A 24,303-nucleotide genomic window follows, 5' to 3' on the forward strand; every position below is an offset into this window, starting at 1 on the left:
ACCTGACTGTTGGCGCGTGCCTCAGTCTTCAAGTATCTTGTCCTTGGGGGATGTATTAGTAAGCTAGGGCTACCATAACAAAATACCACCGACTGAGTGGCTTAAACAACATCTATTTCTCACAGTTCTGGGCGCTGAAAGTCTGAGATCAGTCTGAGAGCTGTTTTCCTGGCTTGCAGATGGCTGCCTTCTCAGGATGTACCCACATGGCAGAAAGAGAGACAGCAAACTATGATGTCTCTTCTTATAAGGACATTAATCTCATCATGAAGTCCTGCCTTCTCATGACCTCATCTAAACCTAATTATCTCCCAAAGGTCCCACATCCAAATGCCATCACCTTAGGGGTTATGGCTTCTACGCAAGAATTTGGATGTAGGTACCACAATTCGGTCCACAGGAGGGGATACACAAGATCCAGGCGAAGAACAGCCTCCGAGTGATGGTACATGCTCTGATCAAAGTCAGCCTTTCGTCATCCTCCAGTTCTCCCAGGGGCTTCTTCCAGGCTGGAGACAAAGTAAGCGTGATTACTGCTGAAAGCTCATTTCTCAGGATCAATAAACATTGCTTCGATGTGCAACCTCCAAAGGGTGTTTCCTACCCAAAAGTGTAGCTTTGCAGTTAAACAATTACATTCTTAAAATGATGTCTATAGAGATTGAGTTTTCTTGAATCGACATCTCTAAGGAGAAACCAAAAGCCTACGTAGGAATACTACTTTCTTACTTACTCTTACTTTTTAAAATATTTTTATTTTTCTTGACATAGGAACGGGTAGGGTAAAGTTTCATAAGCCAGGAAAGAGATTCAGTTTATGGCTTTTAAATTAAAATATCACTGCCTAAAAGAGAAGTGAATGATAAGTACTCATGATAATCATTTTCATGAAAATTCAGCTTCAGAAAGACACTGAATTTCATTCATGGTTTGTCTTTTTAAAAAAGGAAAGGGTAATCATAAACCATAGAGGTTAACTGGAAAGGTGGTCTATTTCTGTGCTTTATCCTGTATAAACACAATATCATTATGACTCCTGTTATAAATTTCAGTAAAGTATGATTAACACGACAGCAAGGGTGCCATTAAAATGTGAATATTAACTTCCCAATAATTTCTAGAAACTGAAATGGAATCTGGCAATAACATGACATTTTGACACCAATGAAAATATTTTATGTAGTTATGTAAGCGATAAAAATAAATGTTTTATAAAAATTTACCCAGAAGGACTTATAACTAGGAAAAACAATCATAATTAACAAGTTTCGTAAAGTACACAGCTGCCAAAGATAACTTTTAGACCAGCTGAAGGTGATGAGGTCATTGCTGGTCCTAAGTCCGTAAGACCTGAACACCTGTAGAGATTTTTTTTAAAGTACTGAAAGGAATTAATTTTCTAACTACAGACAGGCTGTGGGAGTCTCCCTCTTCTACGTGACTCTCTATTATGCCAAAGTATCGGAACTGAATGCATACTTCAGCTTTTCTAGCAGCTGTTCCTATGGTGCAGAAGTAAATGTGTAAACTCTACCAGTACCAGCTGGAAGAAAAAGACATGAATCTACTCTTTCTGAATGTATTATGGAGTCTAGACTTTGTTTCCAGAATAGAATGTGTCTAAAGCAACCAAATTTAAGAAGAGGGTTGTGAAATTATCCACTGGATGAGTAACCATCTTGACAATTCAACTGGCTGATGCAAAGACAGCTGTATTGGCAGGTGACCATACCATGTACTCTGCCGGCTGTGTGGTACTGGAGAGATTCTTTTCAACATTTTTAACTGAGATTATTATAGCATAAGAATATTAACAACAGCAACATCAGAAGCACAAAAACCAATTTTGTCAAACATATTTTTTTCAATATGTACATCATTGATCACTGTATTTATAAGGTCTACTGAGTATTTTTAAGTTGAATAATAATTATGGTAATAGTAATAATAAAAGAAGGCATTTCATTAACTAAAACATGCTTATCTTTTGACTCTACTTTTAACCATAATTTTAATAAAAATATACATCTAAGTCTAGCCAAATACGAAAAAAAATTTTTTTTAGTGAGTCTTTTTAGAGCAGTTTTAGATTCACAGCAAAACTGAATGGAAAGAACAGAGTATACCCCTTTCCCCCCACACACACATACTCTCTCCCTACTATCAACATCATTTGTTACAGTCAAAGAACCTACACTAACACATCACCATCATCCAAAATCCATAGTTTATATTAGGGCTTATACTTGGTATTGTACATTCTGTGGGTTTTGACAAATGTATAATGACATGTATCCACCATCTCATTTCATACAGAATAGTTCCACTGCCTTAAAAATCCTGTAAGTTCTGTCTATTCACCCTTCTTACCCACTAAACCCTGGAAACCAATGTTATTTTTACCGTCTCTATAGTTTTGCCTTTTTTAGAATGTCATATAGTTAGACTCATACCATATATCACCTTTTCAGTTTGGCATCTTATGTATTTAAGTTTCCTCCATATCTTTTCATGACTTGATAGTTCATTTCTTTTTAGAGTTAAATAATATTCCATTGTCTGAATGTTATCACAGTTCATTTAACCATTCACCTATTGAAAGATATCTTAGGTGCCTCCAAATTTGGGCAATTATGAATAAAGCTGCTATATACATCCATGAGCAGGTTTTTTGGGGGGCATAAGTTTTCCTGCCCTTTGGGTGAACATCAAGGAGTGTGATTGCTGGATCATATGGTCAGAATATGTTCAGTTTTGTAAGAAACCACCAAACTGTCTTCCAAAGTGGCTGTACCATTTTGCATTCCCACCAACAACGTATGAGGGTTCCTATTGCCACATTCTTACCAGCATTTGGTGTTATCAGTGTTTTTTGGATTTTGGCCATTCTAATAGATGAGTAGTCATATCTCATTGTTTCAATCTGAGATTTCCTAATCACATATAATGTTGAGCATGTTTTCATATGCTTACTTGTAATCTGTATGTCTTCTCTGGTGAGATGTCTGTTCAGATCTTTTGTTCATTTTTTAATCAGGTTATTTGTTTTCTTACTGTTGAGTTTTAAGAGTTCTTTGTGTATTCTGGATGCCTGTATTTTATAAGACGTGTCTTTTGCAAATAGTTTCTCCCAGTCTGTGTCATAGTGTTTCTTTGTTTTAATATTCTTTTTAAACAAAAACATTTTTGTAGGGTGGAAGTAATTAGGTTTATTTATTTATTTATTTTTAATGGAGGTACTAGGAATTAAACCCAGGACCTCATGCATGCTAGGAGTGCACTCTACCACTGAGCTATACCCTCCCCCACATCGTGTGTTAAGTGTAGTGATCAACTTTGAGGGGTTGATGCTTTATGAAAACAAAAAAGAAAAATTGGAAGGAATTCTCTGGTTGTAAAGATTTGGTGGATTTTGAAGATGCACTAAAAATGATCTATCTTCAGTTCATGCATTATTTCACTAACTACTAAACTATGGTGGAATTAACTGAAATCCTCTATGGAATCCCCTTATATCAGCATAAGACTTGGAAACTAATCAAGGTTGGTGCCACCCTTGGATATCACGAAGAGAACCAGGTGCAATTTGTGGCTTCTACTAAAATGCAAGCCAGGCTAAAGTGAGACAAGAAGCTGCTAAATGTTTCTTGCCAGAAAAAAAGAAGGGTATTATCTTTTATGCAAGAGGCTTGTACCAAAGCCTTTTTAAGAGAAGAAATATACCTTGTTACAGTATGCTATTAGACTCCATTGCCTCTGAGAAAAAAGAACTTTCACTAGGAACACAAAATCAAAATGCCTGATTAAGCATTTTTTTTCTATCAGCTTTATTATCCAACATTTAAACTATTATTTTCTTATTAGTTTACTTGGACGATTAGTATTCGACATCAGAGCCCAGTGACATGAAATTTATGTTTCAATTGTTTATGCTTACTAAAGCTTGCTATTAGTGAAAACAAATATATGTATGTGTATGCATGACTGGGATATTGTGTTGTATACCAGAAACTGACATATTGTAACTGACTATACTTCAGTAAAAAAAAAAAAATTGATAATAGGTTAGTGCTTCTATTTTTTTTTTTGAAGTATGGTTGATTTACAATGTTGTGTTAGTTTCTGGTGTACAGCACAGCAATTCAATCATATATATATTCCATTTATATTCCTTGTCACTGTAGGTTATTACAAGATATTGCATATAGTTCCCTGTGCTATACCATAGGACCTTGTTGTTTATCTATTGTATATATTGTAGCTTGCTGACCAAGCATTGGATTTCACTACCATACCACCAAAACCACTAATAGGGATGGTGCCAAACACCCTTAAAATAGCAAATGTAAAACATCTCTGAAATAAGGCATTACCACCACATACCAGAAAATACAGAGAATCCCCATATATCAGTGAGGGTTTTGTTGCATACAACAGAATCCACTCTAGTTAGTTCAAACTAAAAGGAATTTTTTATAGGATATCCAATTGGTATTATAATCATTGGAAGGTTTTAAAGAAGATCAGCTCTAAACTGAACTTCCAGGAACACCTGTTAAAGTCACATTACAGAACTGAGCTCCTGGCACTGCCACAGTCAGGAAACCATGGAATCAGTGATCAGCTGCTACAGCTGCTAACTCCAGACCCAGAATCCATATGCCCCCAACCTTAGCAGCAAAGTGAAGAAATTTTGCTCTGCTTCTCAATACCTATGAAGCTAGAGGCCTAAGACTGAGAATCCTGCCACAGTTGTTGCAGAAAAATCAAACTCTTCTGCAACTTGGCTTGCCAGCAGAAATAAGAGGCAAGAAGTCAGCCTCTGACTCTTCCATTATGCCTTTCAAATTTTATGTGGTTGTAAATAACTGGTGGGAGTTAAATTTCATCTAAAACTGGAGCTTCAGGGGAATCTCAAAAACATAGTTTTGAGGGTTGCAGCCTCAGTAACTCAGGAAAACTTGCTATAAGGAAGATGGAAAGGATAGTGGGAGTGAGGTGATAGTGTTCTACTCATCCTGAAAAAAGAGCAGGAAGTATGTTTCTGTCGGAGGAAAGTCAGGAGTAATTCCAGGAGAACATCAAGTGTAGAGGATGGGAACATAAGGAGTTGGAGGGAGTCCAGGAGCAACCACCAGGGTGGCTGATTCCATCAACATTAGAGCTACCTCAAACTCCATGCCTTGAATAGATAACAGATACAGACTGGAGTATTGGATGTGGGTGTTGGGTCAAAGGCCATGCTTAAGAGAAACAGGAAGCTCCCCTTCCTTAAGAGAAGTTACTGGTGTGCCCTGCCTCGTAGCACACCTTATCTTCTAAAATCCCTGGAGGCTGACTGTAGTATGCATACTGCTTTCATACACAGGCTAACAAAACCTCAATACAAAGATGAGCGTCCAACCAGAAATTAAAGATCTGAAGTAAATAAACACCATGAAAGAGAAACATACAACCTAATGAATAAAGAAAACCACCAGACAAATTAGAATTTATACAGCAAACAAATGGAAACTTCAAAAAAAAAGTACAATTGAAAATCTCAGAGGGATGAGAATAGATACTATATCCATGAAACAAAAGATTATTACTTTTTAAAACCCTATACTGGGGGGAAAAAGGCTTGCTAAATAAAAATCTGAATAGAAAAGACAAAAAGCAGACTATATTCAACTAAAGAGATAATGTATTAGCTGACAACCTAAATCTCCCTAAAAATGACAAACAGATTGTGTAGAGGGTGCTGTGATGTACCACCCAGATTTCCCCTTAGGGACCAAGGCACTCATTCCACCACCTGTTGGCTGCTGACAGCTCACAGCCAAGCCTCTCTCCAGGAATTGCCCTCAGGAAGGAGAACTGTCTGCTCAAGGTTATGTCCTCTCCCCAAAGGCACACAAGTCCCCTTGCTTGAATTCAGGACAGTCCGAAGGTTCATCTCAGCTCCAGAACTCCAGGTAAGTAAGGTCAGCTGCGCCCTTGGTTGCAACTGCATCACAGCTCAACTTCTCCCCTTACTCTATCCTGCTTCTCTCTCCCTCACAGATACAGTTTCTTAGAAGACTTTGCCAATGAACTTCCTGTACACAGATCTCCACTCCAGAGTCTGTTTCAGGCTGCCAAATCTAAGACAGACAGAATAAAAATACCCCCCGCCCCACCCCGATCCCTTTCTGCACTCACGCTCAGCGTGCTGCCGTCAGGCGCGGCCTCATCATGCAGAATGTTGCCGGCGAGTTCATGGACCTGTACGAGCCGCGGAAATGCTCTGCCAGCAACCGCATCATCGGCGCTGAGGACCACGCGTCCATCCTGACGAACGTGCTGAGGTTCAACCGCCAGTTAAAAACCTACGCCATCCACGGGGCTACTCACAGGATCGGCGAGTCAGATGACTCCACTCTCCCACTGGCCAAGGCCAACGGCATCATCTCAAAGAATTTCTGGAAAAGATCATGGATGTGGAATATTTGTCATAAATAAACAGTGACCCCCCCTCCCCCAAAAAAGACCCGAAGACATCTAGGTGTATCTCCAACTATATGACTGGATTTCCAGGAGCCAAGAACAGTGAATGAGGAGAGTTAAAATCAAAGAAAAACATACAAATAGATTTCCCAGAACCGATGAAAGAGACTGATCACATTGAAAGAGTCTATCAAGTATTCAACAAGATAAAAATTTAAAAAAAACAAAAACAAAAACAAAAAACCAGTCAGTGTTCTCCAGAGAAACAGAACCAGGATGTGTACATATAGGAAGAGTTCTATGTTAAGGAATTGGCTTGGGTGATTACGGAAGCTAAGAAGTCCCAAGATCTGTAAGGCAGTCCAGCAAGCTGGAGACCCAGAAAGAAATGATGGCGGCAGTGCAAGTTCAAAGGTTATCTGGTGCAGAATTCCCTCTTGTTCTGGGGAGATCAGTCTTTTATTCTATTCAGACTTTCAGCGGATTGGATGAGGCCTATCCGCATTGTGGAGAGCAATCTACTTTACTCTAAGTGAACTGATTTAAATGTTAAATCTCATTTGAAAACACCTTCAAAGAAACATCCAGAATAAAGTTTGACCAAATTTCTGGAAATGATGGCTCAGCCAAACTGACAAATAAAATAAACGATCACACATAAAGATATACATATGAATATGCTCCTCTTACCTTGAGTCTTTCAGAAAACCAAAAATAAACATTTCCAGGGTCAAATTAAATTTTCTATAAAGGAGTAAGACTCAAGATGGCATTACATCTCATCAGCAGCACTGGATGTTAGGTAGACACTGGAGAAATATTTTCAAAATTCTAAGGAAAAATGATTCTCAGTCTAGAAATCTTTATACATACTAACTACTTCTTAGGTTGAAGAGTGAAATAAAGATATTTGGGATAGTACCATCAAAAATAATTAACAGAGGATATATTCCAGCTAAGTATGAGTCCTAGGAAAAACACAGACTACTATAAATATGTGGATCAGAGAGCCAGTAAAATAGTTAAATTAAAATCACTGTTTGCTGTTTTTTAAAAAATCAAAGAGTATCATCTAAATTCTCAGGCGATCTCAACATGGGAAGTAGAATTGGGAGACATTAGGAGAAACAGAAGTGAAAGCCTGTTAGGATGTTTATCTTTATTAAGAAAGGATATGATGCTGATCAATAGCTGAATCGTGAGAAAATAACATTTTTGTGTGTGAGTGCGCATGTGTGTGCACGTGTGTATCAAAGTTTAAGGGGGGGGGAGGGTATATAGAACAAGTGGTAGAGTGCACGCTTAGCATGCATGAGGTTCAAGCCCCAGTACCTCCACTGAAAAACCAAATAAATAAATGAACCTAATTACCTGCCCCTGCAAAAAAAATTTTTTTCAAGTTTAAGGGTAAAAAAATGACACTGAAAAAAAGAACAAAGGCATAGCAAGAAAATGGAAACAAAAATATAGCAGTGTTGTGTTCTTAATTTTAAGCAACTTTGAATTCACAACAAAAAACAGTAAGCAAGACAAAGAGACATTTCATAGTAAGCAAGCAAGACCTCAATTAAGACGTATCAATCATAAATATCAAGGCTCCAATTGGCATATAATGAAAATTCAAAAACCAAAGCTACCAAAAAACATATAAGTAGACAAAAGTAGTCTAATAATAAAAGACTTTTTATTATATTTATTATAAACATTAAATAACCTCATTCAGGCCATAAAAATCAAGTAGATACAAAATAAGATTCAAGAATATCTAAAGACCTAATTAATAAGGTAGATCCAATTAATATAGTGAAGTCTATACTTTAAAACCAGAAAATAAACTTCCTTTTCAAGAAAAGAGAGTAGGAAAGACATTTCTAAGCACACTACAAGAATCAGAAGCTTTAAAGATAGATTTAATAAATATTTTAAAATATCTGTATAGCAAAATATACTGGAAAACAAAATCAAAATGCAATAACAAACTGAAGGAAAATAATTACCAAACATATATAAAAATTTCTAATTAGTAGACATTTTGTATTTTTTGCCCAGCATCCACAGCAGCACAACAATTTTGCTCTGGCGGACCATTCTGGCTCTCTGGTGTGGTAAGGCCCCACCTTGGGTACCAAGAAATGGGGGAAGAGATCACTTCCTCCACATAGCCACATGATGATTCAATCATTAGCACATGACCTATTCGGAGCCAGTAAGAAAGAATAAATGATAGGATTTCTGTGCAAGCAACTGGAAAAAAAGATTCTTCCACTGAATTTGGTGATATGAAGCTGTAAAGAGGCAACCATCTTGGTATCAAAAGGAAGATTAGCTTGAGGATGAAGTTGAAAGGGCAAAACTAAGGAAAGAACCCCAAAGTCTGGTGCCTAAATAGATAGATAGAAATAATCAGATTGCTCAATGTCTTTAAATATATTGGGATGGTGGGGTGGTGGGCAGGCAGGGGTAAACAATTAGAAGAGAACTTGAGGCTGAATTGTGATATGTAGAAAACTATGCAAATGAAAAAGTAGTTATTACTAGGTGTTGTGGGTTGAATGGTATTCCCTCAAAAGATATACTGAAGTCCTAAACCATCCACCACCCTTATCTCTATGTATGTGTTCTTATTTGCAAATAGAATCAAGTTAAAATGAGGTCATACCAGAATAGGTAGGGCCCTAAATCTAACGACTGGTGTCCTAGTAAGGAGAGAAACGGAGCTATTAAGACACACAGGAAAGAAGGCCAAGTGGAAACCAAGGCAGAGACCTGAGCTATGCTGTCACAAGCCAAGGAAGGCCAAGGATAGCTGGTCACCCCCAGCAGTTGTGAGAGGCAAGGAAGGATTCTTCTCTAGAGCCTCCATAGAGAGCATGGCCCTTCCAACACCTTGACTTTGAACTTCTAACCTCCAGAGCTATGAAAGAATAAACTGCCGTTGTTTTAAACCACTTAGTTTGTGGTAATTTTCTATAACAGGGCTAGGAAACTAATACACTAGATAATTACTAACTTTAAGGACAAGCAAAAAGTTGTACAGGAAAACAAATGTAACTGGTATAATACACATCTGTTTTGAGTAGCATTTATATAAATAGAATAATGTAAAAAAAATCATGACAATCATATTGAGAAGATGAGGTGAAAGGAACTGGCGATCACATTTGTTTATTTGAGGCAGGAAAACTAAATTCTTCTATCATGAGAATGTTACCTGCTACCATTGGTATGCAACAGATAATGTTAACGTTGAGAAATTAAGTAATATCATTATAAGCTTAGTATATAGAGATATGGGAATAAATGGCCAAAGAAACAGTTAAAAGTTGAAAATGATCACCCCTAGGAAATGAGACATGAGAAATTGGGTGTGGGGTGCTAGAGTGGATTGTTTCTTCATAATAAGCATGTTCAATTATTTATCTTATGCATGTTACCAATTTTGATAAAAATAAAAACACAGGGGAGGGGATAGCTCAGGGGTACAGCATGTGCTTAGCAGGCATGAGGTCCTGGGTTCAATCCCTAGTACCTCCAATAACAAAATAAACCTAATTACCTTCCCCCCAAAATAAATAAATAAAACAAAATAAAAAAGGAAAATTAAGCAAAAATGAACAGACAATTCACAAAGGAAGAAACTCAAATAAAGAAAATATAAACACACGCCTAATCTCAATTAGCAATTAGATCAATTTAATTTAAAATAAACAAAAAATAAATTTAACAATATTAAATTAAATATTAAAATCTGCCACCAAGAGGTGACAGAAATATCAATAAATAAAATTAGTTTGGGGAGAAATTTGGGAATTTGAAAATGTCTAGTAAAATTTAAAATGTGTATATATTACAACCCTGCTGATCTACTCCAGGTTGAATTCCAGGAAATTTCTGTAAAAGACCAGAAAAATCATGTTTAAGAAAGTTAATTACAGTGTTCATAATAGTGAAAACCGGGAAAAAACTAAATGTTTACCAGTTGATATTTATCCATTCCAGATAGAATTGTTTTATATTTTCAAAGAATAAAAAAACTGTATGGCAATTAAGTGGAGTAAACTAACTTTACATAATAAATTTCAGATAATGTTGAGTAAAAAAAAAAAAAGAAATTGAAAACACAGTATGTCCAATCTACTACCAGTTATATAAATTTGAAAACATAAATAGATCAGATGTTGTTCATGAATATATGAATGTAAAAGCTTAAAAACATGGGTTAGATGCATACTAAGTCCACAAGAGAAGATACTTTGGATTGAGAATTACAAAATTGAACTGAAGGTGAGTACACAAAGAACATCCATTTCATTTGTAATATTTTGGTTCTTATATTTTAAAACTATTTTAAGGAAACATGAGTATACTAACAATTGTCAATTCTGGGTGGTGGGTATTTAAGATTTTTAAAAACGTTATCCAAGTACTTTTCTGTGTTTTTATTTGTCAAATTTAAAAAACTAGATGTAAATATGTTTTATTGGGAAAGAAATTTCAAAAATCAACTCAAAAAGAATGAGTAAAGTAACTGAATAGTCAAAATAGTCAAAAAGTAACTGAATAGTCTAGTAACCTACAGAAGGTACCCCAAAACATCAGAGAACTACCCACTAAAAAAGGCACCAAGCCCAGTTTTATAGGTAAGTTCTACCAAATGTTCCAGAAACAGTGACCTAAGGACAGCATAATCCTGATACAAAACAGAGCCAGATTATTAGCATTCCAAATTCAGCAGTGTATTAAAAGAAAAATGCATCACTTTGTTTCGAGTGAGGTTTATGAAAAGGGCACATTCCTAACCTCAGTAAGACAATTTTTGTAATATACTACAGTAAAAAATGAAATGAGGAAAAAAAGCTTAATCTTAAAACTCAAAGCTGATAGTCCAGCATTTGTAAAAGAAAAAAAAAGGTAAAATTTAGTAACCATATGTATTTGTTCAAACTTTTGCAAATTACGTATAGAAGAAAACTTCTAAAGTAGAAGGAAAGAAACATTACCCTCAGTCAGACACAAGAGACTATGCCTCTACCCAGTGCTATCCCATAAAATAAAATAAATCTTAATATTCTAAAGAAGAAAGCAAATGTCAGTAGCTGCAGATTATACAATATCTAACCAGAAATTCCGAAGGCATCCACCGGCAAACTGTAAGCGAGGCGACTCTCCGCCCCCCCGTGCCCCGCCCCCATTGCCGGGCCCGCGCCCTTGCATGTACGCATGCGCACTTGTGGCGCATGCGCGTGGGTCGGAGAAGAAAGACATGGCGGCGCCCAGTTTCCCCACGCCACTGTACGGGCATGTGGGCCGCGGCGCCTTCAGCGACGTGTACGAGCCCGCGGAGGACACGTTCCTGTTGCTGGACGCGCTGGAGGCGGCGGCGCCTGAACTCACGGGGTGCGAGGAGGGTGGGGGGGTCCCCGCAGAAGAGGTCTTGGGAATCCTGGAGCGGTGGCGCAGCCCTCCCGAGAGGAGGCGGTGTCGGCCCACTTGGCACTTGGTTGACACCAGCACACCGCAGCTGACGATATTCCTGTAGATACACTTAAAACATGTTCCAGGGATCTGCTTTTGCCGAAATGGTGTTTTTGTTTCAGGGGCTCCGTGCCTCCTTACCACAGCAGGCTGTACCTTTCTTATCAGCTGTTTATCAGGGAAATATATGCCCCTAAGGCCAGAAATTGTAACATTCAAAACCAGGACGCTCTGAAAACACTGCGTCTTGTTAATAATACAGTTTTTAGTAAATATTATTATCTCGTGGCATCATTTAATTTACTCAGTACATAAAAGCATCCTCTAGCAATGGAAGGGAACGAAAACAAAATGAGGTTATGAAATACTGGAGTAGGGAAGTGTATTTTAAACCACTGAATAGCATACTTAACTGTCTAGCAACAGCCATTAGCCTCATGTGGCTACTGGGCACTTGAAATGTGACTAGTACTGAATTTTTCATTTTTAATTGTAAAAAATTTAAAGTTACAGTCAGCTAGCAAACCTGTAGAATATATTCTAGCACCTAGTAAGTATTAATGTTGACTTGTTGAAGTGCTTACTATAAATTTTAAATTAGTAAAAAGAATGAGTATCTACTCTGTCAGGATAATTAGATTTATTTTAAGATCAAGCCTTGAAATGGATTTTCTCAGGATGAAGCAAACAGCTGTCAGACTTCAAAAATCCGTATTGTGTTTATTTATCCCTCTTGGTCAGATTTTTCCATGTATAAAATGCCCTAACTTTTATTAAACTTGTTTTTCATTATAAACGATGGAATTTGGGTGTTTACTGGAATATAGAATGGAACAGTACTGTTTTATAACTTGTCTTTTATTCTCAAGATATTCCAGAAAAATTTACAAGCACAAATTGCCTTGCAAAGTATGCTGTAAAAGGAGCTGATTGTGTTTTAAAGTCTTGGATATTTCTGGTCTTGGAATTCTAATTATTCATGAGGCTATCATAGTTATTTTCAAATAGAGGCTGCCTGGGAAGATTCAACAGACCTTCTTAGAGCACATTAAAGGCTTGTGGAATGGTTCCCTAAGCCCTAGAGTTTGTTGTTTTTGAGTAGTTGTTTGGGAGGTTAATTGCTAGAGAGGGCCCTAAGTCCCATCAAACCTATTTCTGTAATGGGGATAATTAGTGCCTTTGATGTACATATAAGATAATAGGCAAGGACAAATACGGTAGGATCAAGAATTTATTATATTCAATAGCATTCTTAAGAGTATTCTTAATATTCTAAGATAAGATGCTCAAGTATTTTCCCAATTCAGTGTAGAGCTGTACAAATAGGGAACTTCTTTGCTGCTCTAAATCTGTTATCAATAGAATGGGGGAACTTTTCTTCCCCGGGGGTATGTTAATGGATTTATGAATTACTTTAAAATGATACAGAAAATGTCTTTCATGAATAAATACTGTAATGATACTAACCCTATCATTTTAGGGAGTACCAAACTAGCGTTCCTTGTGGGAAGGGCTGATGTCTTCCATATTAATATTTCCAACCCTAAATTAACATTCCACAGCTTGTATGTAATGTTTTGTAAAATTAACTGAAATCCATCTATTATAATACTATTTTACAGACTTAAATTACACACCCAAGATTTTGACAGTTTTGGGCTCTGCAGTAAATGAGCACAAAGTGGTTGTCCGAAAATAGCTTATTATAAATTTATTTTGTATTTCCATATATTTATAGGTGAGAGATGTTGCTGAAGAAATGGACATTAAAAGTAGCATGAGTTATTTTCTGTGATGTGTATTTTAATGCTATTGTACTAATATTTGTTTTATTTTGGTTTCCTAGGGTAGAAATATGCCTTGAAGTAGGGTCAGGTTCTGGAGTGGTATCTGCATTCCTAGCCTCTATGATAGGTCCTCAAGTTTTGTTCATGTAAGTGTAAGTATACAAATTCCATCCATATCTTACTCTAAGAGATTCACTGTGGATATGACTGATTGGATGAAATCATTTTTCTAAGTAGATAACATGTATCCAGTAGTGTCTATTTAAGTATATATAACAAGGACTCAGGTTGCAAATTATGCTTCCCTAAAAATTAACCATGTTCAAAACTGTTCCATAATACTATGGAATTATAGAAGCAGCATAATACTTTTAGGTCATCTCTAAGTTATTATCTTAGATAATTTGATTACCAGAAAAAATTGGAAGTTACTAAAATTTCTTTTTAGGAGATTTTAAAATATAGAAAATTAAAGAAGAAAATAAAAATAACCTATAAATTTTACCACACATAGTCCAAGTGTGTTTCCTTCATTTTTTTTTCATTTCCCATGTTTTTCATTTAATATCATTTAGTATCATGAGCATTTTCCTTTTTAATTTCATTTTTGGTAGCTACATAGTATTCCTTTGTTGGATTCATAATTTAATAAATTCCTTCAGCTATGTGTACATGTAAGTGTATTCTACTATTGAACATTGTAACAATATAACAGTCTTTTCCATCAGTATAACAAATCTTGGTTCTTTTTTATTCACCATTACTAAAGCATTCTAAGTTTTTTCTAAATCTGCTTCATGTAAAAGGAATGGGCTATTTGAATTTTTGTCCATAGATATAGGATATAATTTTTTTTCTTTTCTTTTTATAGATGCACGGATGTCAACCCTGAGGCAGCACTGTGTACTCTGGAGACAGCACGCTGTAACAAAGTCCACATTCAACCAATAATTACAGATTTGGTAAGCTGTTAGTCTTCTTGTCCAGTACTGTAATGATTAATTTTCTTTTCAGGTAAGTTAAGGTCAGGATGGTTTAGGTCAAGGAATCTTGGGTGATTAATTAGTTAATAAACTTTTAACCCACTAAACAAAATAAATTCTTGACTAATATAATCCATCTTTTCCGTAATTCAAAAAAACTTTCTATTGGCTTATACAGATGAGATATCTTTCAGACAGAAGTGAAGAGAATCCATCAAACTGGCTTAAATAATAAGAGTAGATGGCTTCAGACAGCTGGCTTCAGGAACTCAAATGATGTTACAGGCATCTTTTTCTTAGCTCTGAACTTCTCTCTAATGGCTCTATTCCTGGTCAGTCTTTCCCTTCATAGGAACAAGATGTTTGCATGTCCATATCTTATTTCTTAGAAACCCCTCAGGGAGAGAAATACTTTCTGTTCAGTTGCTCTAGCAAAGCGCCAGAATGAGTACCATTTGTACCAATTTCGGTCATGTACCTATCTCTCCGTCTCTTACTGTGGTCAAGGGGGATTGAAATACGAACATGATTGGCTTAGGCCTGAGTCACAGGGCCACTCCAGCAGCTGGGTTGGGATAAACCCCACCCAGACCACTTGGATTGAGAATGAGAGGATGTAGTTTCCCCAGTGAAAGTCAAGGAGACGTAATCAGAAGAAAGGCTGAATGAGTCCTGGGCAGGTAAAAACAGCAAATGACAACTGCAGAACCATCGTTTTAAGTGACACATCATACGTTTTTCAGTTGCAGCTTTTAAAATATTTTAGATTATATTAGTCAGACTTGGATAATTTTGAACTTTTTTTTCAGTTTTAAATGGGAAATGCCTTTTTATAAGCAAAAATCATAATAGCATGCTCAGGGCATAAGGAATATAAAGTGCTTTCCGTACTTCTTGACCTTTATTATTCTTATACCAATAAGGATATTTAGCTTTTCTCCTTCTTAAACTTAGAAAGGATTTAGCAGCTTAAAAGGAATTAAACCAAAGATTGAAGAAATTCTTTACATATCACTAAAAGTTATTACTCCCATTAGAAACTAGATTATCAAGAAAGGTACTTAGGTGATTTACTTATGAAGATAGTGTGGTGATTTTGCTCTTTAAATTTTTAAGTTGTTTCTTTAATGTGTCCATCGTTAGTAATAAATATATGTTTTTGATAACAGTAAAACTTTAGAGATAGAAGAAATTCAGAATATCTATTTTTGATAAAAGGTGGAAACAGGTGAGGCACATTTTTGAAAGTCGCATAACTTAGAAAATGATAAACCCAGAATTTAAGCCCAGATCTTCTGATGAACATGACTGGTGGCAGTCACTTCTGAAGCTGTCAGAATCCGTTCTGTGGGTGAAGTTGACCATGATACAGAATGTTGACTTGCGGCAAAGAAAGAAGGAAGATGTAGTTTGAGCATAGGCATTGCCACCTGTTTACAGAACTCTTAGATTTCTTATATTCAGAACACTGGACATAGGTTATCACAACTGTCGTAAAAAATAAAGTCATTGTTTTGGATAACTGAATTTAACTGCTTACAAAGTAGTACTTTTATTGTATTTCACTTTTAGGTTTAGAAGAAAGTCTTTTTCAAATATGTCTTATGCATTTCCTTACATCCTTAAAACAGTGAACATAAATTTCCCTTTTTTTGATTCAGGGTTATTAATATGAATTATTATTCTGTACTATATGGGGTAATGACTAAGGTTTTTTCAGGTGTTTCCACCTTTACACTCAGTAGCTATAGCCTGCAGTGATTCTGAGTTTTTATTTCTCTCCTCTTTGTCTTCTTTTCACTTGCTTTATGTTGTCGTTATTTCGCCCGTTGATACCCACTGATAGTGCTTCCTCTCTCTTTTCATGTGCCTTGTGCTAGAATACCAAACAGTCAATTTAGTTAGACTTATATTTAAGCTAAGAGTTAAGGGGCTCTGATCAGTGCCTCTCACACAAATAAAGTATGTTTTGCTGTGTGGATTTAAAACTTCTTGTCAGAGGCCTTCTTTGCTTAATTCCCAATTCTTGGGTATATTCTCAGGCTGTGAGACTGTCTAAGAGCTGGATATGGATGGGTGAGGGATGCCTGAAGATAAACTTTATATCCAGTCCACAGAGGCTTTCTTATTTAAATCCATTTTCTTTTTAACTCCAAAATTCGGGCGGTTTTTTTGAATTTCAATTTGTTCCTTTATTTAGAATCCAGTGCTGAAATGGTATTAGTATATAGTACCTCAGGGCCATCGTAAATAGTTACAAAGCAAATTCTTTTCTAATTTACTTACTCAACATTTTCTAGAATATTACGTTTTTGAATTCTTTTTACAATTTGGGAAACTTAATTTCTTTATGGAATTGAAAATAAAGCTTTTGGTTATTTCAAATGTACTTCCTCATGCTCCAGTGTTATTACTAGATAGAACAGCAGATTAACTGATCATCTTTCTACTTGCAGACAAAGATACACCTGAATTACTTCCCCTAAAATGTTTTTTTCTCTTTTAATTGAGTAAAGAAAGACAGTTACCTTTGAAGAGTAACTTCTTTTCAAAGGTACTATTCATGTGTTCTCTTTGAACTGCGTAGTTAACAGTTAACAGGCTAATACAGATGAGATTGCTTTTAGAAACCTGGATAAAATGGAAATTCTAAGGCAGTTTTTCACAGCGTAAGTAGCTCAGTGATATGCCCAAGACTTAGATGGTATTACTGAGTATTTTAATTTTGAATCACATAATGTAAAAGCTGTTCCCTCTTGAATTCCCTTTCTGCCATTTGATTACATCTAAGAGAAGGTCTCAGCTTGGTGCTGTTCTTTAACACCTTTTAAACACCTACAAATGCCCCTTTAACCAAGAGAGCGCGAGTCTGGGTCACTCTTAGACTGGCAACAGTAACTGTGACAATAACATGTTTTCATTTATATTGCATTTATTCTTGTGGTCATTTCTGTTTTCAGGAAGTAATACTGATTGTTCATTTACAGTACTAATGTAAGTCTCCCTTTATAGCAAATTTATTTAACAAAAAAGGTCTGTTTAAAGAAAAATATCCAGTAAACACCTGTGCACATATGGGAAAAAATGTGGGAATGTTAATAAAATAACTAACACTGTGGACACTGCGTTGAGGTACTTCAGTTACTCCATCTCAAGAAACAGGATCAGAAGTCGTGGCTAAGGGTCAGTGTAAAGCAATAATTGAAGGAAATGGCTTTAGGGATGAGAACTCATCCAGATACAGTGTTTTTCCTTTACTGTGCCTGTGAAGGTATAGAATAACATAGCCAGACATAGTCTTTTTAAAACTTAGTTATTTAATTCAGTCAGAGGAATACTTTAAATGGCAGTTTGCCCTACATGCGCTTTCTTTAAAAAGACGTATTTCATGTTGTTCCACGGAGATTTGTACTCACGTGAAAGATTTATAAAATGCCAAACAACTGATGTTTTTGTTGTCTCTTCCCACCATTTTCAGTCTTTTCTTTCTTTGATATCTAATTGTTTCAGTCAATACATTTACAAGTAACTAAAGAAATAGGAATCAAAAAAAAATCTCGTCTTATGATATTTTTGTCATTTAGATATATTTTCTGTTATCTTGTAAAATATTTCCTTTGGTAATAGGAAATAAATATCTAAGTTAGCAGCTGTAACTTTAAAGTTGTGTTTAAGTCTGTGCAGAATATATGAGAGCTTGCCTCCTTATGTTATCTTCTGAAAGTGAGCCCAGAGTGTAAATAAACATGTGAGCTGTTGAAGAGCAGAGATTTTCTTGAACATTTATGTTCATCCTGATAAGTAGTTTTAATTTCCTTATTTTTATGTAATTGCATATAATTTTTATTTGAATGAAAATGTAAAAGTATCTCCATTTCTATCTACAAGTTTTGATCCTCTAATACTTTTTTTCCTAAAAACAAGAGTATTTTTAATGATTGATTGATTGAATTCTGAGCCCAGCTTAAAACTCGGACTATTTTGAACATTTAGGTCAAAGGCTTGCTACCAAGATTGAAGGAAAAAGTTGATCTTCTGGTGTTTAATCCCCCCTATGTGGTGACTCCACCTGAAGAGGTAAGACAGAAGACAAAATTTAAATTACTAATATTTTCAGCTATTTCTGTCTAAAATCAAATATATTTCATCATACGACATCAGTTATCAGCTGCTAATTAACACAAACTGCTCTGATTTTACTCATAATTGTCAGTAATTAGGTTCTATTGGTAGACGTTTGAAAGGAACCTAAAACTGATGGAAATACAAACTGTGACCCCATCCATTCTTTAAAATCCTATCCAGATCAGGCCATGGTGTTTAAATTCATATATGTGTGTGTGTATCCTTTATCATGAATAACAAATTTATAAAACCAAAGATTTCTAATCAGTCTTAAATTCACATCGGAATTCTTTCTGAAAGTCTCAGGTTTCTTCCTTTCACAGGTATCAGGAAGTAGGGGGTGGGGAACCCGTTCTCATTTCAGTTAGGAAAAAGAAATAACTTTGAAATACATGATTGTAAAATTTTCAATAATGAAGACATAAACACCATATTAATCATTTCCCAATTTAAAGAGAGAGTGGTCAAAGCAGACAAAGTTTAATAACGGACTAGGGTTAGCTTTCCTTTGAGTTTTTTGATGAGCACTCTCTGGCAAGGCGGATGAACGTTACCGTCACCTCTGCCAAGATGGGAAAGGTCCGTGTTGCTCCTGTTACTACCAGGAGAAGCTGTTGCTCCCCTGAGGTATGAATTCATGTGAGAAGGGAGGTCATTGTCCTAAGGTGAACAGCAGTTGAGAGAAATGCAGCTTAATAAAACTCTTTAGGAAAGCATTATGGGAGTAAAATTCACGAGTGACAAAGATGTTTCAGTCCAGTAATCTTAGTCATTGAGATCTCATTGAGAAAAAAATCATTCAATGATAGAATAAAAATTTTAATTCACAAAAATATGTTGCATCTTTATTTATGATGGCAAATAATATGAAGTATATATGTAACAGAAGAAAAATAACTAAGTAAATCATGGTTTATCAGGTCGATAAGCTACTGGGAAGACCACTGGGTGAAGGGTAGACTCTGGGACCGTGGTGACACGAACGGGCTTCCTTTCTCCCACATTCCTTCTGCTAAGCTACGTGCTTGCTGGTGGCTGCCGGGATGTATAGATGACTGAGCGTGGACAGTGCCGTGGGCTTTGTCACAGTTCTAACAGCGAGAACTAGTGTCATAATTTCTACTAGCTGAACATTTGGCTGGAGAGCAGCACAGCAAAGATTTCCTGGAGCTAAAATACATGTCTTACAGTTAAACATTAGGAAATGAATTAGAAGAGAATGTAGTTTCTGTCAAGACTTGAATCAGTGGTTTGGAAACCTTATGAAATATTCCTGTGCATAGAGCATGAAGATAAAAATAAGGAAATTGTGAAGGTGAAAGTTAAGAGACTTAGAGGTTAGGTCCAGGAGACATACAAATAATAGGAGTCTGTGCATATAAAAAGTTGTGGCCTTACTTACGATTACATCCCTAAACTTGAGGTTAGGTAATGTGGGTTCGTCTCTGTGACCTGTGAAGGATCACGAGCTGGCACAGCAAGACCCAGGTAGCAGGCAGCCAGCAGACCACCAAACATGACTCCTCCTCCGACGATGGAAGCCTCCCCTCTGTGGCCTGTAAGAATGTGATCGGTGCCAGGCAGTCTTCCTGGAGGGCCATCTCTAGTGCAAGCTGCCGTACCTGGCTGAGCGTCCCTGGGGAGACATGTAAACAGGGTCCAGCACAGAGGGCTCCTGGTCTACACTAAAACAGTGACCAGAGACAGGCTTGGCAAAGGCCATCGTCAGCATGCACTCTGTCCACAGATCACTTTGCCCTATGACACATCCGGAGAACAGGCTCCACCAATATACCAAGGAAGAGGAAGACATGAGCCCCTGAAAAAGGGAATCCTAGGAATGGTAGGAAAGAAAAGTCTCCAGGAGAAAAGTCTGGACAAAAAACAAACTGATAAATTCCCTAATAGGATTAATTTTGTGGAAAATTGTATTGAGAAGCTTATGATAAATACGTGAATAATTTAAATTAGATACCAAAAAATTAAGCAGATGAGCATACTGAATGCCCATAAGTAGCTAAATAAGATATGATACTTTTCCACCATAAAATATTATGCAGCCCTTAAGACAGTGAGTTAGAACTATACCTGATCACATGAAGAGCTTTTCATAAGGTATTGTTGAGTGAGAAAAGCGAGATACAGCTAAGAATGTAGATAGAACCCTGTCTTTGTAAAACACAGACAAAAAGGAAAAAGGAAAACAGTGTGTGTGTCTATGTAGAAGATCGGGGTTGGGGTGGTGACAGATGAGCAAAATACTAAAAGGGGAAAGTACAGTTTTTTTTTTAAACAGGTATATGAACATATTTCTCATTTTTGTAAAATTATATATGTACATGGTTATAGGTATAAATTATTTTTAATGGGGAAATATATGCCATAAAAGCAGAATGTACAGTTGTATGTAAATAATTTAAAATATGGACAAAAACTATTGAAGGGATTAGAAAGAAAATAATTGTGTTAGAGTTTAAGTAGTTTTTGAGTGATTTCTTCAAAGTTTTCCTTAGTTTTAAAAACAATATACAATGGTAAGGATCTAAAGATTTTTAATACTATATAAACTCTCATGGGTTCTATTTCTATTATATAGTTAGATCATTATAGGGAAAAATGCTCCAGGGCACCTTTATATAATAAATGGGCTCCTAAAAAAGGTTTATGTGATTCATGCTCCTAGGGATCTAGAAGAGAGCTAAACGCCGTGGTACATTTTGAAACTTTGTTTCTGGGAAGTGGATCTCTTATATACAAGTTCTCCCTTCTAGTTCCTTCCTAATTATTCTATATTAAGTACAAGAATTTAAACATGGTATTAGTAGTAACAGCTATTATTAAGTCCTTAATACGTGCAGGGCACTGTTCTTAAACTTTAAATATACGTCCTCATTTATTTCTAACAATGAACAAAAATAGTTTTTTTTATCACTTTCCTAATTTTACAGATGAAACTTGTTATTTTTATAATTTCACAGATAAGAGAGGAAACCAGTTCACCCAGATTACAAACTTACACAGGGTCCACATGCTAGGAAACAATGGGGTTCAGCTTCAACTTTCATACCGTCTCTTCATCAGCAGCAAAATGCAAAATATATATCTATGCGGTGAATGTTACCTGCCAGAAAGATTCAGCTTTTTAAATGTAACTTAAGTAAAAACAGAAGAATCTGTCTAATTGGTCACAGGTAGGAAGTCACGGGATAGAGGCGGCGTGGGCTGGTGGCAGAAACGGTCGTGAAGTCATGAACAGATTCTTTCCCCTGGCTCCAGACCTTCTTTCACCAAGAGGACTGTTCTTCCTAGTTACCACTAAGGAAAACAACCCAGGTAATAGAGACCAGTTGATTTTTCACCCATTTACTTTGCTAAAATAAAGGTTAATTATGTCAAAGACTGTAATTTATTAAGTAACCTGGACCGTTAAAGAATGTACTCACTCACAGCAGCTAATATAGACACAGCATTCATGTTGAAAGATGAGAAAGATTTGTAAGAGGTATATTTTTCTGCTTTTAAAGACTATTGTCTTTTTTCGGGGGGGGGAATAGTTTTTCCCCTAATTTATAAACTAATATTAAAATACAAAATCTGTAATTTCTTCTTCTCGCACCTCACCCTCACTGCTGTGAACCTTCTCACCATCTTCTAGTCTTCGTGTCCTTGATGATTCTGCTATATGCTCTTTAGTTCATCTGAAGTTTTACCACGAAAGGTATCTCCCGATACTGATTTTTATGTCTCGGTTTTCAAATTACTGAATTGACCATAATCTTTCTTCTCTTTTCTGTACATCTCAGGCTTGCTTTTTATCTCCTACATTATATTCTCAGCCCCTCAAATCACGTCATGATTACTAGGGGTTTTTTTGTTTGGTTGGTTTTGGGGTTTTTTATTTTTTGTAACTCCATTTTATTAGTTTAGTCTCTTTAGTGTTACTTATTTGAAAAGGGAAGATTTTGCTTCTTTCAGTACTGCTAAAAGAAATAAGCTACTTCAGTTACCATGACTTTTCAGTGTCACCACGTGGTTTGCCCATACCCTTGTTGATGTCTTTCATCCACAAGGATATAGGGCAGGCGTTAGAGGCAAGCAACTAAAAAATGGATCATTTACTGTAATAACAAGTATAAGTAATGTTTCTGTTGAGTCCAGGGTAGGCTCATACTGCAAAACAGTCATTCAGTCTGATTAGAATTCTCAGCAACACCTTGAAAATACAGAGTGCTCTCATCTGTCTGAAATCCAAGTTTACTGTACTAGAAATTACATGGTATATGCTATTTTCTCAGATGAATAGAATTTGTAAATAGTCTGCATTTATCATCTTATTAAACTGTTTAGTGATCATACACACTTTACCAAATAAATTAACGTTTTATTTTAATCTTTATTTTAGAAGACATTTTGAAAATAATGAAAACAAAAGGTCTACAAGGGACCACTGCACTTTCCAGGCAAGCAGGCCAAGAATTCCTTTCAGTCCTCAAGTTCACCAAATCCTAGTCTACAGTACGTGCTTCTTAAAGCGGAATGCATTCAACGTATTTTGAAACTGGAGTCATTTCTTGGCTAAGGAGTAAAATTGTCAGAAATCTCTCATACAGAAAAGGTGGAAAGGTAGGGCGTTCCCTTTTACCTAGGAGTCAGGCTACAGAAATATTTGCACAAATGCAAGTAAATGTATATATATTATATGTATAATTTGCATTTTGTATATTATATATGGAGAATATATATAATATAAAAGTTATGTTATATATGAGAGGATGTTCATTTCAGCATTACTTGTAATAGTAAAGTCCATCAGCAAAGGGATATAAATTACAGTCTATTCATGTTACTGAACTTGAGTGACATATCCAGCTATTAAACACGAGTCAGTCCTGAATATACTGAACCAGAAGGGGTTCATGATGCACTATTGAGTAGTGAAAAAAAGCAAGTTGCAAAATAATATTAACCTATGTGTTTATTTTTGGAAAACAGGGTATTTATATGTGTATATAAGAAATTCTGATGGCAGATAACAGGTGGAATAGAGGAACTTTCATTCTTTTGTAGTAATGTTTTGTACAATAATGTATTACTTCTATATTAAATAAAAATTTTTTAAATTTACCTTTATTTGCTTACTGTCTCCATTCTCTTTCTATTGTTTATAATGGCTTCTGCTTCCTTTCTTCCCCCTGGTCACATTTTTCCTACTTTTTATCCTGTATCATATATTTCTGTTTTCTTCTTGCATATTTATTTCAAACTGCTTTCATTTTTCCTTAGACCAAGGAGAGTTGTATGTAAATAAACTCACCACTCAAATTTATCACATTTTTAAGAGCTCACATATGTCTTTTAAGAAATTGCTTTTGCTAAATTTAGGAACGTCTTCTGTAACTTCCCCACCATTCAGAATATAGAGTTGACCCTTAAACGACATGTGTTTGAACTGTGAGGGTCCACTT

At 36.0% G+C, this 24,303-nt stretch overlaps 2 protein-coding genes across 3 annotated transcripts; both read left to right on the forward strand.

Moving 5' to 3' along the window:
• Positions 1-6,184: 6,184 nt before the first annotated feature.
• LOC116663289 (40S ribosomal protein S21-like) lies at positions 6,185-6,483 on the forward strand. Its single transcript, XM_032478688.1, has one exon. It carries the CDS (start codon positions 6,217-6,219, stop codon positions 6,481-6,483), a length of 267 nt encoding a protein of 88 aa, XP_032334579.1. The 5' UTR covers positions 6,185-6,216.
• A 5,226-nt stretch (positions 6,484-11,709) lies between these two features.
• Positions 11,710-23,962, forward strand: N6AMT1 (N-6 adenine-specific DNA methyltransferase 1). Of its 2 annotated transcripts, none has more exons than XM_006175260.3 (6): positions 11,710-11,865; positions 13,790-13,876; positions 14,602-14,692; positions 18,707-18,790; positions 22,030-22,171; positions 23,241-23,962. In XM_006175260.3, the coding sequence occupies exons 1-6, from the start codon at positions 11,732-11,734 to the stop codon at positions 23,345-23,347; spliced, it is 645 nt and encodes a 214-aa protein (XP_006175322.2). In that variant the 5' UTR covers positions 11,710-11,731; the 3' UTR covers positions 23,348-23,962. The 2 variants fall into 2 exon arrangements, with proteins under 2 accessions (XP_006175322.2, XP_032332377.1); XM_032476486.1 differs by having other exon boundaries at positions 11,714-11,760.
• The last annotated feature ends 341 nt before the right edge of the window (positions 23,963-24,303 follow it).

Source organism: Camelus ferus, chromosome 1 (assembly GCF_009834535.1).
Source record: "Camelus ferus isolate YT-003-E chromosome 1, BCGSAC_Cfer_1.0, whole genome shotgun sequence".
In the NCBI taxonomy this organism is placed as follows: Eukaryota; Metazoa; Chordata; class Mammalia; order Artiodactyla; family Camelidae; genus Camelus; species Camelus ferus.